Raw genomic sequence first — 16,712 nt, 5'->3', positions numbered from 1 at the left:
CTTATTTATGTATCATTGGATAACTATACTTTAGCTGATCCAACGGCTAATGACTTTGTGCAGATTTTTATTTCGGGTTCACTTAAACGTCTCTGCTTTAGTAGGTAGACAAGCTAGCACCCTGCAAAAAATTTCAACTGATACTTTGTATTTTCATCAGTATATACAAAATCAATCTTATTTTTCCCCTCATGATGTAGGATGACATCGACCAGAGAACTTGTGCAGATTTTTATCTGACTATAGACAAAGAAAATGTGATTTAGACAGTAGCATGCGGTGACAAATCCACAAACACTGCAGATTTTTTAAATCAGAAGCCAGGTTATATACCCTATAACATTTCTACTTCAGAGTATAAACATCATCCTTGGGGTGTAAAACATGTTTCTGTCATAAATTATAATTCAGAGCAAGAATATGTTGATGACGCGAGAAAAGCATCAAGAAACAAGCATTCTAGCTTTGAGAAGTTTTCTTCTATCAAGATTTGTCCCGGAGATCAATATTTAGCAATGAAATGAATATACACTAGTCTGCACTAAGCTAGGCCACATTGCATTTAAGAATGTAAATGTCATTGTTAGAGAACATGTTGCTAAGGTAAAATCAGTATAAAGAATAAAACAATATTTGATTTTAACTTACAATTATAGTACAAAGGTAAAAATCAGTTGAATATAACCATGACTTTTCAAACCATGCGTACATCCCTTCCAAAATACTCATGTATGTTGCCACTTCAAAGCTACCGGTCTATTTACTGGAAAACTCGATGAAACAAGAGAAACTTAACCACTGATATTAGGTGTAGTGGAATTGCTAAGCCATTTCATCATGACTGTATCTGGAGAACGTGGCAGCTGACCACTCTTCAACAACCCAACATCATCTGATGGAATATCCGTCTCCTGTGTCTTTTTTTCTATATCATAGTCCTTATTTTGTATCTCCTTTAGAGTCTCTAACACTTGTTCCATAGATGGTCTCAACTCCTTTGCGCTTTGCAGACATTGAAATGCCAACTCTGCCACTGCAGTTATCATTCCCCTTGCAGTATTATCTGATTCAAACCCAAGATTATGGTCTACAAGTTCATCCAATGCGTCGCTTTGTATCTTATTGATTGCCATGTTGGACAAATTAATCTCATGGCGATGCCTAGTGATATCAACGGCAGGCATGGATGATATAAGCTCAACCAAGACCACCCCAAAACTATAGACATCACTCTTGTCAGTCAGCTGATAGCATTCATGATACTCTGGATCAACATAACCAGGAGTTCCTTGTGGAGCAGTTGAAACATGAGTAACATCCATTGGAAAGAAGCGAGACAATCCAAAATCTGCAACTTTAACACAAAAATTGTTGTCAAGAAGAATGTTGTTGGTTTTCACATCACGATGGATGATATCTGAAGCATGTAGATATGCCAATGCACTAGCAGTCTCTACAGCAATTTTAATTCGAGTACACCATGGGAGTGCACCAGGCTTAGCCCTTTCTCCATGAAGATGATCAGCAACTGTGCCATTGGGAATGTACTCGTATACAAGTAGGAGCTCACGGCAGTGGCGAGAGGTGCACCCATATAGTGAGACAAGATGTTGATGGTGCAAGCGAGTTAGGATATCAACTTCATTCATAAACTGCTCAACTCTCTTGTAATTGTTCTCATACAAGCGTTTGACTGCAACAGCACGCCCATCTCGGAGTTTTCCTAAGTGGCAAGAAAATTTTTAATAAATTGTTCATTCAAATAATAATTGCTTAATGATTGTGTGTTCTTACCATAATATACCGTGCCAAAACCTCCATCTCCAAGTTCCTTGGCAGAATCAAAATTGTTAGTGGCCTCTTCAAGCTCAGAATAGCTAAAGAGATGGACCGCAAAGTAATGCTCTCCTTTCTCAATATCTGACTTTGAGAAGTCTGATGTGGTGCTTTTAGAGACAAAGGAAGATGGAGCATATGGTTTTCTCCTGCGACGTAGATAGATGAAGACAATTACACAGGCTATGACTCCACCAAGAAAAGCCCCAACACCTGAGAAAAGAAGATAGGGTGTGATAAGCATTCCAAATGACACAGTTTGGTGTGGAAGAAACTTCAATTTCATTTAGACATGAAGTGAAAAATGCATACAAAGAGTAATGAAGAAAAGAGACCAGCGGAAGCATCTTACCTATACCAACTTTCGCTGGCACATTCGGATTATTGTCTGCAACAAAGAAAATATGCAGCAATGAGGTGTTAGAACATTCATAGAATTGAAAATACTGAAATTCTTTAGTTTAGTGTAAGACCAAGACAAGTATATTTACAGAAATTGAATTGGTCCAATGCTGTTCTCATTCATGTCTCTTGCATTTTTCAATTAGAATACTTCATTGTAACTCATGTTGATAGCATAATTTGTTAGGATCTGCTGCTATTGAAAGTGTTGGTTAAAGTTAGTTACCCACCATTACCCATCATTTCTGTTTTAAGTTAGTTAATAGTAGTTACTAATTAGCTGATAAATAGAAGAAATCAAGTGCTATTCAAACAGTGAATGAAATACAATAACTGAAATCTATTCTTTCATTAAATTCTCTGTTTTTCCTGTTTCCAATCTCTCCTTTCTTCTCTTTCTCACTCACTTTCCCTCTCTTTCTCATCTCCCAAACATCCTTGTTGTTACCAGGTCACAACAATTTTGTAGACTAAATTTTATTGCTGGCAAGATGGAAGGCAACACGATTTAATTAAAGCAAAACTTTTGCACGCAGAAAAAGAATTGAATATGGTTGATAAATTAAATGCATTTAATAGGGTAATATCAGACAATTTTCAACATGTTAGGAAGAGATTGAAAGATACCTATGGACAAAAAAAATGTGTTAATGTGATGATGTTTTAACCATTCAAATGAAATGGATTTTTTCCTCAAAGCTCCAATTTTGAATTTAACATTAGTGCAACTACTACTTGAGAGTGACTAGCTCTTCTCTTTGAAGTGGTGAAGAGGAAAAAAAAAAGTAGAAATTAACTTGCAGTATGCAGAAACAAGCCTATCCAACACTAAACTTCCTAACTTTCTAAAGAGTTGTATCCTTGGCATGGATTGACTCGACAATATGCATTTTACTGTCAATATAGAATCATCTCGTAACCATATAATCCAAACTATGTAATATCCTAAACACAAAGAAAAGTGAATCATGCACTGATTTGACTTTAATAGCCAAGAAAAGGGAGAAAGCATGAGAAAATTCCCCAGACTGTAAGCTAATATATTCTGAAACGAATCATGAAAATTATATGCTGATTAAAAGAATTTGAATTTCATGAAGAGTTACCGTCATCACAGGAATTAAGATGAGTCCGATCATGACAAAAACAAACAAATTCATGATTCTCAAATCCACAGCGACCACCACTTCCCTCACAGGTGCTGCAAGTATGCGCAGTCCAATTCAAGAGGAACCCCATCTTCAAAATTTCAGTATAATTCTTATGAAACAAACTACACAAATCACTGCCGGTGTGCAAAGGAGCATTAACAAAGTAGTTGCATGAATCCAAAGAATAGTTAGAGGATATCTCCAATTTTTCAATGTGAAACCCAGCAAACGAATAAACAGTAGAATTGGTAGCACATCTTATGGGATATGTAAGGTACTTTGGAGGCTTTGAGGTACAATTGTACAAGAAGTAAAAATCAAAATAATCAGGACTAATATTAAAGGGAGTTAGATCGAGGGTCAAATTATGCAAAGGAGTTGGACATGTGTCCTCCTCATAGGCCACAGCACTAGCTACGAGGAAGGTCTGATTGTTATAGAAAATATCTTTAATGATATAATCACCATTGGAGATTCCGAGAACTGGGTATTCATGCTTACAAGTGATGTGGAAATTTGGGTAGCCACAGAAGGCGTCTTGAAAGTTAGATAAGAAAAAGGGGTAGCTTATTTTGGGGCCTTTGCCCCAGGTTATTGGTGCACATGCCTGGAACTTTTGATCAGATGTCAAGGATTGCTCGGCCAAAGTGTTGAAGAAGAAGAAGAAGAAGAAGAAGAAGAAGACAGCAGTGAAACAAGTGAAAACAGGTTTGTGGGATATGAAGAAATAGAGCGTATCCATTTGGAGCAGAAGAATGAAGAGGAAAAGGAGAAAAGCATTCGGTGGACAGTCTACGAAGTTTGGTTTTAAGAGGCTGGAAATTGCAAGCAATTTCTTTTGTTTTGATTTATGATTAGAGATTGACAAGGAATAGTAAAAGACACAAAACGACTGGTTCAAGCAATAGCAAAGACAACTTTGGAAGGACGGCTGGCTCATATCAAGTGGGAACTGCTGGGCCTGTGGACCATAGTATTGGCTACCGCCAAGTATAGCGTGGAATTACTAGAATCTTGGAGGAAATTCGGAGTCAGGGCTGGACGGTGACTACCTACTTCATGAGGAGGATAAGTGTGACTGGCCAACTGCTCAACATCATCAGGGCAAGGGTTTGATTTCAAAGGGGAGGAAATTTGAACGGAAATAATGTTTCTATCAGACTGTGACATGAAAATAAAAATTTTTGGCAGAGAAAATGGAGATGGTCCATTTATACCCACTATTACATATGGCTATGGATTACCCAAAAATAGCAGAGTGGGGAGTTGATTGAACCGAAAATTTTGGAAAAAGAACATCCATTTTCCATTTGCCAACTTTACGGAAATGATGGAATTTGCAATAAAATGACTGATACCCTTAAGTTGCAACCTGGGAATGGGCATGCAGGCTTAAGGCCCAAGGCAGGGAGCCAGGCCGAATGAGAAAATCTTATGTCCCAGGCTAGGAAAGAAGGTAGGGCCCTGGGTCAAGCTAGATTCCAGGTTCATTCTCGCATAGGCCGTTGACAGATTGAAAATTCAAAGTATACGTGGAATGCAAACAAGACACTCAATTCTTTTTCTTTTTCTTTAAAAAATTTCTGATATATAAAGACGTAATCAAAGCCATTGACCATAGAATTAATTTTGCTCTGGCAACAAGCGGGAAGTTTCGCTTGGTATGCTGCCACAAAGACTCATCAGTGGCCCATTAAGGCCAAGATAAGAGGTCTGAAGTATGTTATCGGCACCCATCTTTTACTGCCCTTTCATTAAAAAAAAAAAAAAAAAAATCTGCAAATCTCATAATAAAACAAAAATAAATAAATAAATAAATTAAAGACCAAAATTGTAAAGATGCAATCTCTATTCTAAAATTGCTTTAATTTCTCTATATTAGTGTGCTGATACGTAAGGTGAGAATGAAATACGGTAAACAACCAAACGAGACGAATACCATTTTCAAATAGGATATGCAATGCCCTGGCGTTTTGACCTAGAGGGGAAGTCCTCAATGCTTATCCTATCCCACACGCACATATTACCGAACTACCACCAATTCGTGCTCGATTCAGTATCCCATGGCTAAGAAAAACACAACGTTTTTAGAGGGGATAATAATATTTGTCGTACCTTTTGGACACCCAGCACGATCGGGTTTCTCACGGCAAAGGCATTCAAAAAGGGTCGGAGAAGGGTCGGCGCCGCAGGAATGATTAAACTTGTAGGTTACATTAAACCCTTCTATCAAAACTCTAGTTAAATTTTCCAATCCACGGATAAGTTCTCGACTTGGAACTGAAGCCTTCACACTGGTGTTACAATCTGGGAGGTCTTGGCCCCTAAAAGACGCATCATCAGTTGCATAAAATGCATTCCGTGGACCATTTTCTCCACATGAAACTCTGTATGCATCCGGTATCATCGTTATCTGGTTTGTGCAATTGTAGAATAGAGTTATGTCTTCAAACGCTGGCACATAGCTGAATGGAGTCTCGTTTAGACTTGTGTCAGGAAATTGGGAGACATTATCAAGAGGACAAACAGTCTCCCATAGAGCAATGGTCATCACATGTTGGGGTTGATCTACGGACTTTACAAAAAATTCTTCATTATTTATAGATATAACAGGGCGCTTACCTTCTTGGCACCGGAGCTTCAACCCTAGAAAACCACAGATTTCAGATCGGCTATCATCCCAGAAAGGATAACTAAGATTTGACAGGAGTCCACAGTGGAATGGTTTTAAGCACTCAGAAAAATCCTGATCGCCTTCACAACAAGATGGCGTAACAAAGCTTAAGAGAAAGAAGAGGGTGAAGATGGAATGTACTACATGGGGCAGCAGGAAGACATGGGCAACCATGTTTTTTCCTTCCTCAAAAGAAGATGAAGAAGAGAAGAATTGGTAATAGAAGGTGTTTTTGATCGGTAATATATTGTTAAATCAATCTAAACTATCATTTTTCAAAGAAATGAAAGAGATAGGAAGGCTGTTCTACTGCTCCTTCCTTTAATATAATGTAAACCAAGTAACAAGAAATGTGTAGCTTTGGAAATTGTGAATTGTGCTTGGGAGATAGAGATGGAATTTGACCAAGACTTTTGAGTATAGGTACAATAACTATTCAAGATTTTTTTTTGGTAGAAGATAACGGCGGGCGATAGAAGTAGAGCAATTCCATACGCTTGTATTTCCAAAATTTTGAGCATTTGAAGCTACCAGGAAATTGCTTATGTATAGTTCATGCATAAACTTGCCAGGCTTTAGTTGCCAGCATTTTCCATGTATTTCCATTCTGAATAATCTCTGCGTCCATTACAAAAGCTGTGAATTTGAAAAGCCAAAATTGCTAATGATAAGCCTTTAATTTTCTATATAATGTCTAGTTTTGAATATCACACTTTCACATTACCCCCATGACTAGGACTTGGTCATCAAAATTGAAATTTTCTACAGCTGACCTTAATTTACTGATAATTGCTAATTACCAAGAATGATAAAATCTGACTAATGGAGATCGAAGTATTGACGAGGACAAATGCTATGCAAAAGATCTAGTACTGCAATTCTCAGTATTAAAATATCTGGATTGATTGAAATGACATGATACTTAAGGGACATGATATCTAAAATTGCTACTCCTTTGCTTGCAGTTAATTTTGAAGGCTGGGTTTGGGTGCCTACAATACTCTGGCTGGTTGTTTCCCCAAAAAGGTACCTAATATTTGTGATTTAATGCTAAAGGTGTTTAGTATGAGATTAAATAATGAATAATTATTATTCTAATTTTTAATATTTTATTAATATTATTTGGATATTTTAATAGATTATGTTAACTTTTCACCTCATTAATATTTATTACTAACTTTTAATCCCTTATTAATGTTACTTTGATATTTATAGAGATTGTGTTAACTTTTTATCTTATTAATATTTATGTCTTCTTGAGGGTTAAATATTAACGTTAAAACTTAGGTTAATAATTATCCTCTTTAAAGTGACGTTTGGTATTAAATTAATAAGGAGTGATTATTACCTTTATAACTTTTAATCTCTAATTAACGTTTCACCTAATTAATACTTACTCCCTTTGAGGAGTTAAATATTAATCTTATGGATTAGATTATGAGTAACATTTAGCCCTTAATTTTTTAACATTCTACAAAACACATTTTAAAGGTTAAAACTTACAAAAAAAAAAAAAAATATTTAGTTCTCAATTTTTTAACTTTTTACCAAATACATCATAAGAGTAAATAGTTCTCAATTATTGCTATTGAGTTTATGGTTTGGTTAATTATGCTTCTCATAAGGTGTTGACCTAGTCAAAGTTAGTGATGAATTAAGATACTAATTATTTTTAATACAATAACTTTATATTCTTGCAGACAACTTTATTATCATTGAGTTAAACCTCATTGATAAATAAGATACTAATTTAATAATATTATGAAATAATTTTAATTACAAAATTTTAATATCAAAGTTTTTTATTATCAACCTCAAAAAAAAAAATTCAATTTTTATTATCATTTTACAGCTAATACAGTCAACTTTAACTTGAAGTCAATTATATATATATATATATATATATATATATATATATATATATATATATAAACTATTTTCTTGTACTTAGAGATCAGTTTGGTTCCAAAAACATAAAACAAAATCCTATTATACTAATTGTACCACTGAAAGATCTATTATAGGATGAAATCTGAAAGAGATACTTAACATTATTCTCAAAGTTAATTTTTTTTTTTTCTTAAAACTCAATTACACCCTTATATTTATTAGAAAAGTTTAATTTAAATTATTTTCCAACATTTTGTCTATTTTAATTTAGCAATTTCAATTTAAACTTAATTTAATTTAAAAATTAAAAAAAATCATGAAATTAAGAGTATGTTTGATATTACTCTTAGTTTTTTTTTTTTTTTTTTTTTTTACGTTTTGAAAATCAAAAAATATTTTTAGTTTTTTTTTAATTAGTTTTTTAGAAGCTGTTTTTATATGTTATTTCTTTCTTGTAAATGATTATATATATGTAAATATGAAAAAGTCATATGGGAAACTATAAATTATGGAAATTAAATAATTTGGTCGAAAAATTTAAACATACTAATTATTATATTAAAATTAAATGTGAAAAAATAGAAAATTAAATTGAACTTTTGGCAATAGTTGTTTAGAGGGAGGCATGGACATGACAGTTGGAGGGAGGAGAGTAACCGAGCGTGTTTGTGTTTGTTTTTTATGTTCCTAAAGAAAAAATAAAAAATTGAAAATCACCGAAAAGAGTCTAAATTTCTTATTTTTAAAAATTAAAAAATTAAATTTTTTAATTTTTAATTTAAATAAATAAATTAAAAAATTTAGTCATTAAATTTTAATTTTTTAGATTAAATTAAGTTTAAGTCGAAACCACTAATTTAATTTAAATAACAAATTAAAAAAAAATAAAATTAAACTTATTCAATAAATATAGAAGCTAAATTAACATTTTATTTTTTTAGTGAAAATGTAGCATGGGATATTATTATAAACAAACAAGAAAAAATAAAAATAGTAATTTAAAATTTAGAATTTTGGTCTAAATGCATGCATAAAATAGTCAATAATTTTCTTTTTCATATCCATTACATTAAATGGCTGCTATTAAATTCATATTTTATTTTATTTTATTTCCATTTTCAGAAGATTGAAGCTCAATCACATGCATTTTTTTTATTTAAAATATATTACCACTTGATAATAATTTTTCTTAAGACTTATGGTACCAACTTGGTCAATTAGTGTTCTCTAAATGAAATTTAAATAAATAAATAAATAAACCAAAAATACAAAAATGGACATACCTTTACATCGGTTGCTATGTACAGTCCCATCGCGACAAAAACACTTGAACTCTGCTGCCGTCTTGTTGTACCCACAGAATCCACCGGAGTCCTCACAACTACCGCAACCCTTAACAGTCCTCCAATCCAGCATGAATCCATTGTTCATAGCTCCACCGAACTCACTAATCAAACCATTAGTTGTAATCTCCGTCCTCATCACTGTCGCCACCACTTTCTCCTCACACTTTCCAATCCAATCCACGTCGTTTATCTGATTCTCCGTCATACTGACATAAGACTGCTTCGTACTAAATTCCAAACACCCTATGGCAGAGACTGAATAAGAAAAAGGACTGGAAGTGCAATTAAAATAAAAACTGAGGTTCAAATCTAAATTTGTGTAACCTAGTGGGAGGTTTTCTAAAGTAAGGTTGTGACGTGCTCTAGGGCATGTTTGGCCAGTGACATCAATGTCTACCAGAGCAATGGTAGAATTTGTGTAGTTTATATTCTTCACGTAATAAGTGTCTTTTGGCAATTTAAGAATAGGCTCATCACCAGAACATGAAAGACCAAATTCAGGATACCCACAAACTTCATCAGAGCTATTGACATCCATATACCAAAATGGATATTCAATGGCTACACCATTACCGCAATCATGGGTTGAGCATTTCGATGGGATTAGAGCAGAGTCATCGCAATAAGAATTCATGAAAAAGAAAAAGAAGAAGATAAAGAGAACAAGGAAGAAACAACGGTATTGAGGTTTTGACATGGTGGTATACTGTTTTGAAATAGAATGAGAAATGGTGTTAGTCAAAGTGTAGTTTTATAAGAGATCAAGTTATGTGAAATTACATGATTGTCCTTCCTATGTATAATATTTGAAGAGAAAGCTTGTTCAAATAGGGGTAAATTTGTAAAATCAGAATTCTAAAATCTATGTGCGAAACTTCAATGGAAAGAGGATATGTATCGAGAAAAGTTGCATTGAAATGATTCTCTTCAACTTGGACATAAAATAATAGTTACTTTAATTCAAGTTGCATTAAAATATCAAAAGACGCGTGGCCTCCACGTTCCTTTCATTATTAAATAATATAAACTACGCCTGCACCGTCGGGTAATTGACCGTACAGGACTAATTTAAAAAATAATATACTGAAATGGGTTAGAATGTTGAAAAATTACGGGAAAGGTGTGAGGAAACACAAAAACGTTGATAAAAATAGCGTCCCAACATATAAATGCTATTTAAAATAGCGTCCCGAAGAAAAAGCTATTCAAAATAGCGTCCTGACTTAAAAACGCTATTTAAAATAGCGTTTTGACGTGAGGACACTATTTTGAATAGCGTTCCTGCGTCCCAGCGAGCAAAACGCTACTTATAGTAGCGTCCCAGAGCGCCTCTCCCCCATGCAACCCATGCAGCTGAAACATTCCCAAAACACGCTAAACACGCTAATCATATTAGCGTCCCAAACAGATTGGACTTGGGACAGGAACTTGGGACGAGACCGGACATGCTGCACGCCACGGACAAAGATGCTAATTATATTAGCGTCCGGAGCTACAAGATGCTAATATAATTAGCATTCGGAGGTATATTCCATCTGCAGGGGTGCGTGCAGGGGTGCATGCAGGAGCTGTTGCAGGTGGCTACATCCGGACGCTAATCAAAATGGCGTCCGAACTTCGGATGCTATTATGAATAGCGTCCCTTGTTCAGACGCTATTTTGAACAGCGTCCCGAGTTCGGGCGCTATTTTGATTAGCGTCCCAGGTGCTAACCACTGACACCCGCCCCCTCTTCGTAATTTTTTGAGTTGTTAGCCCATTCTGGTATTTTTTGTTTCTGAGTTACCCTAGTACGGTCATTCGCCCTGCACCATCTTTGTTTTTAAAAAATTGGATTTTTAGTTAAATATATAATAGGTGAAATAATATTTTAAAAATAAATAAAAAGTTATTTAAACTTCATTTATTTAATAAAAAATATATTTTTTATTTTTTAATATTTAAAATATTTTAAAAAATAAATTAAAAAAATATTTTTCTAATTAAAAAAAAAACTAATTTAACTTATATATTTTGACAATTTTATTTAAACGTATACATAATAAAAACAAATATAATTAATTTAATATTATCATTTAGAAAATATATTTTTATAAAAAAAATATTTTCTTATTAGAAAATAATTTTTATGAAAAATAACATTTATATATAAATTATTTTTTAAAAAATAAATTTGAAAATTTAAAATTAATATCATTAAAATAAAATTTGAAATTTAGTAATAATTAAGCAAATTTCTAATAATTAGTCGATTAACAATTGATTTAAGTACATACTGAAACGAAAACGAATTGACTTGAAGAATTCGTGCCTATGCTAGGTTGATTAAAGTTGAAAATAGAAATCATGCGCTAACAATGGACTCAATTTATTGAAATTGAAAAGATCATTTCAAAAATTAAAAGGGAAAGTAATTAAAAGAAATTAAAAAGGAAAGATTTTAGGTAATTATTTGCTTGATGCATGTGAATGCGAAGGAAGAAAGTGCTTGCAACTTGCAATTTACAAGATTAATAAATTTCATAAACTTGTACAAGTTCCTGTTTTGTTCCTAATGGCAGTGGGAAAACAAAAACAAAAGAGAATCTTGAGAAGAAAAAGATTTGGTAAGTCCATGCCTATCGTACATAAGAGCTTAGGACCCTCTAATTATAAATAGATAATTATGTCAGAAAAGCAAAATAAATTTATTTGAGCCCATTGTATTTAGGTTAGAACGTGCGTGGTTTTGATTCTTTTGAATTCATAGTCAAAATCTGTCAACCAGAGTCAGGATTAAAGGAGATGCAGGAGTAAAGAATATGTCTTTATATATATATATATATATATATATATATTTTTTTTTTTTTTTTTTTCAGGCTACCTCATAGCAAGGCCCATAAAAAAAGAGAAAAGCCTACGCTACTCATTCCCAATACAGAGCCCAAGCTCACCCTAGGTAGCAACGGGAGAATTATGCAGCTCTCTAGTCTTCCAACGCTACCACATCTCCACCTCTCCTTGTAGAAGACAAGCACCAAGTGATGTAAAGTCTATTTGGCATCAAATTTAATAAATTTTAGTCTTAAAAATATTAAAACAATAAAATAAATTTTTTTAAATTATTTTTTTAATAGTATATAAAATGATATTTTTATTCAGAAAATCAGTTTTGACTCTCTAAACATGCTAAACAGACACATAGTCTTTTATGGAAAGAACAAAGAAGCCATGAGCCTGATGAAGGCTAAGGAAGAAAGACCCAACCTTCGTACCATGAAACCCCAAAGGGTAGGCTCTTCGACCACCTTCGAAGAATCGTGGGGCATCAAGACAACACCAAAATAGTAAGGATAGTTGTGGTGGGACTCATCAACATCAATAACAGTCATAACCTTATGAGCTACCAATCGGACAGACACATTCCCATGCCAACAGAGAAACATAAGCTCATGCCGACTACTAATAGCACCCCTTAAACGCTTGCAGCTGTTTAGAGAAATACCGTAACAAGAAAACCAAACACACGAATCCTCATGCAAGCACCCTCTCTCAAAGAACCTATATCTATGAAACCAAACACATGGATAAAACAATATTTATAGCCCTATCTCTATAAAGGGAAGATGAAAAACCCACATTACTAGTCAGGGAAGAGCCCCCCACAAAGAAGGGGCAGGGGAATGTCGGTAGAATAAAGGAGCCAATTGCTCCTAAATCCAAAAAAACGAAAGAAAGAGGAGAGGTACTTTCTCTAAATAAAAACCAGAGAGAGTTACTTTCTTTGATTAGAAAGTTACTGCACAATTGTTTCTTCTATGTTGTTCATGTGAAATATATTCCTTATAGAAAGCTATTAGACAAAGTGCTTAGTTAATAAATCTACAAGCATCCATTGTTCCTTCCTAAGAATGTTCTAGATTTTTTTTTTTTTACTAAATTAGAATTATTTAGTGTATCATAAATTAAAATGTATTTATAATTTTTGTAATTGTAGCCTATCCTTTTTAATAAAAAAAAAAATTACACATTAACCTTTTGACATTAAATTATTGTACACTGTGGTTAATGGCCTCATTAACGGCAGGGTGCAATTAATTTTTTTTTTCTTGAGGTGTAATTGTTAAAAAAAAAAGGATGGGTAGAATTGTAAAAGGCAAAAGGCTTATTTTAACCTTTAAAGTATACGCTAATAGTCATACAAGTTCTTAAAGTGTTTCAGGATCTAAACAAGCTATTCAAGTTTTAAAAAAGATCAAATAAGTCATTTAAATTTTAAAAGTAGATCAAATAAGCTCTTTTACAATTTTGAGAATAAATAAGCTTTTTAACTTTTAAAAATAGATTAAAAAAAAAGATTAAACTATAATTTGCCTCTAATATAAATCTAGCCAAAGCCATGCATGAAGATCTTCTACTCCATTGGGCCCTCATCAACAATCCTGCATATATAATGTAATAATCTAATTTTTTTTAAATATAAAATTTTATAAATTTTAATAATATTTTAATATTGTCTAATTTTACAATTTTATAATATTTTTATTTGTATAGTTTTAAATGTTCACTTAAATCACAGGGTTCTCCTCCTCCTCCTCCTTATCATCATCATCATCGTCATTATTATTATTATTAGAAAAAAAGGTAGGGCTTGATTGAAAAGTTTTGGACTCAATTGAAAAGCTTTTGAAAAGTATAGGGACCTAATTGAAATTAAAAGTAAAAAAAAAAAACTTAAAAATTTTAGACCTCCTTCCCCACCCCCACCCCCATCTTCTCTCACTTCTACTCTCCTTTCTCTCCCTTGTCTTTCCCTTTGGCAAGCTTGGCATCGATGCCGGCAAGGTTCTAGACGATGCCTCACCCCTCCAGTAGCCACCAGTGATACCCCTTGGTGGATGAACGATGAGCTATAGCGGCAGAAGGAGGAAGAACTACAACATGGGTACAACGTTTTTCAATGCTGTTTTTGTAGTTTCCAACGTTGAATCACCACGAGGACAGTAGTGCTTGAACCCCTATGCCCCTAGCTTCCTTTTCCTACCTCTCTCGCCGAATTTTATGGAGTTTTCTAGTAAGGGAGAGAAGAGAGAGAAAGGTGTAGGTAGAAACTTATGGGGCCAATTCCAGTCAATTCGACCATTGGATCGAAGATCCGAGGCCATCATTGAGCTCAGAGTGATGAAACTTTCAAGATGAAACTAATCCCGTTCCGATTAAACATTGTTTGGAAAAGGCGATCATCAAAAGATCCAAATTACTCGGTGAGATTTTCGAGCTTTTTTTATGCCTGTAAATTAAATATAATTATATGATAATTATTAATAATTTATGGGTTTCTTTTAGGTGTAATCGAATTGGTAATGACTCACTGGCACTTGGGATCGAGTTTTCGGCTTGGTCTAGACACCCAGTGAGCTATTCTGAAGGGTAGTTATGTTTATAGTCATTTCCAGTGTTTTAAATGCTCCAGATGCATTCCAGATAGTAGAAATTGCAAAGGTAATCCCTAACTCAGATTGTGTAGTTTTTGCCTTGATTTAAGCTAGCTGGTTAAATATGTAAAATATTTTTAGTTGAGTAAAATTAAGTAAAATATATTTAATTAATACAAGAATTAGGTAGAGGACCTCCAGGAATATTTGTATAATTTTTAAAGTGCTAAAAATAATTATTTAGACCGTAGAGGAGTTAGTGACCCAAGCTAGAGTTTAGATAATTGGACTTAGATTATGTTCCTGTAGGCTCCAGATGGGCATGTGATGTTGTTGTTGTAGGCCTGAGGCCTTGTGTGTTGCTTTTTGCTGAGTTTTCTTACAAATGTTAGGTCTAGTTGTAGGGAAGACTTTGCCGAAATTTCGACATGACCTAAGGATTTATTCTTATTTCTATAAATTAAATTAATTAGTTAATTTTGTCAATAGATTGATAGAGGTCAATGTGTTTGTATAGGTGATCTGGCTAGCCATTTTCTCCTTCTAGCCAGACTAGCTGTAGTCGAGTCAATTAGTCTGTGAGTTAAATATTGATTATTTTCATAATTTCAATATTAACTATATATCTAGCATGCTCATGCATTTTATAGATATTTAATTATGCATATAAATAGTAGTATATATATATTAGGAACATTCTGATTGCTACATATTTAACTGTAGTATTTGTCTGTGATTGCCGCCCTGAGAATAATTTGAAGCTCTGTGTGTGTTATATATACACTGTATATGATGAATATGGATTTAACGGGTAGTCACGGCTTGAGCTAGTTTCGCTGGAACCCGATTCTTATGAATATGAAAAGTTAGGGTAAGGCACACTTTGAGTTGATCTCACTGACTCCCATACATGGATTTAAGAGAAAGTTCGGCTTGAGTTGAGCTCGCTAGTGGGATTTGGACTGAGAAAGCTATATAGGGGATTAGCTCCCTTATTTATGTATTGACTTGATACACTGAATGTATGCATTGCTCCAAATTATCTTCCTGTGTATGTGCATTTCACAATAGGATTGTACTACTTTTAGGTAGTTATAGAAATTGCATCTATAATCAATATCTAAACTCTATAAATTAAACACTCATTTTTGTTCAAATATTTTTTTTCTATGTTATAGGCGTAGTATTTTTTTTTTTTTTTTTGAGTTTGACCTGCATTTTCCTCCGCAGCTTGTGATGTTTCTTAGTTATTAGTTTTTATTGAGTTTATTTATTTATCTACTTGCTTAATTATTAGAACTTTGTTATGACACCAATATATATGTATTATATTAATTAATGAAAATTAAATAGTTTGTGCATGTTAGGTTGAGTTGGGCTCCCCTACTCATGGATTTCTAATAGTTATTGGTTTGAGTTGGCCTAAATAACTTTATAATATTTTATTTTATTTTGTTACATGTTGGGCCTTAATTTTGGTGTGATCATGGGTTTGGGAGCAATAAAGGTTACTACAGGCTTTAGGGGCTTCATGCTAGCACAAGTTTTAGTGTTGATCAGGCCCATAGAGTTGGGTCGTGATATCTAATTTGCAATATCCTAGTAAGTATCTACTGCATCCTAAAGCAGATTGATAATTTTTTTTTTTTACTCAATAATTCAAAAAATTTCTCTATGGGTTCAAGAAACTTTTGTAGATAAACTTCTTGAACCATTCTGTAAATAACAACTTATCAATTTGCTTTAAAATATAGCAAATTTCCATTAGTATGTTGCAAATCAGATATGTGTGATTGCTAATGAAGACCCGTGCACTAGAAAATTTTAGTGCACGGCTTTGGCTCAATTTATATTAGAGACATGTTATAATTTGATCAATTTTATCTATTTTTAAAAAATTAAAGGGTTTATTTATCCACAAAATAGTAAAAGAGCTTATTTGATCTACTTTTTGAAATTTAAAAAATTTATTTAATCTTTTTTAAAAGTTGAAGGATTT

The 16,712-nt window shown here is 33.3% G+C and overlaps 1 protein-coding gene across 3 annotated transcripts; it reads right to left on the bottom strand.

Annotated features, from left to right (window-relative positions):
* Positions 1–537: 537 nt before the first annotated feature.
* Positions 538–10,024, bottom strand: LOC110672924 (LEAF RUST 10 DISEASE-RESISTANCE LOCUS RECEPTOR-LIKE PROTEIN KINASE-like 1.2). 3 transcript variants are annotated; one of them, XM_058136525.1, is made up of 4 exons: positions 9,237–10,024; positions 2,189–2,224; positions 1,795–2,049; positions 538–1,723 (listed from the first exon to the last, which is right to left on the bottom strand). In XM_058136525.1, exons 1-4 carry the CDS (start codon positions 9,994–9,996, stop codon positions 792–794), a joined length of 1,983 nt encoding a protein of 660 aa, XP_057992508.1. In that variant the 5' UTR covers positions 9,997–10,024; the 3' UTR covers positions 538–791. The 3 variants fall into 3 exon arrangements, with proteins under 3 accessions (XP_057992508.1, XP_057992511.1, XP_057992502.1); XM_058136528.1 differs by lacking the exon at positions 9,237–10,024 and adding an exon at positions 5,505–6,671; XM_058136519.1 differs by lacking the exon at positions 9,237–10,024 and adding an exon at positions 3,345–4,283.
* Between the last annotated feature and the right edge of the window lie 6,688 nt (positions 10,025–16,712).

This window comes from Hevea brasiliensis, chromosome 2, assembly GCF_030052815.1.
Source record: "Hevea brasiliensis isolate MT/VB/25A 57/8 chromosome 2, ASM3005281v1, whole genome shotgun sequence".
Taxonomy (NCBI): Eukaryota; Viridiplantae; Streptophyta; class Magnoliopsida; order Malpighiales; family Euphorbiaceae; genus Hevea; species Hevea brasiliensis.
The sequence above is the reverse complement of the archived record's forward strand: the minus strand, read 5'-3'. Positions and strand labels throughout refer to the sequence as shown.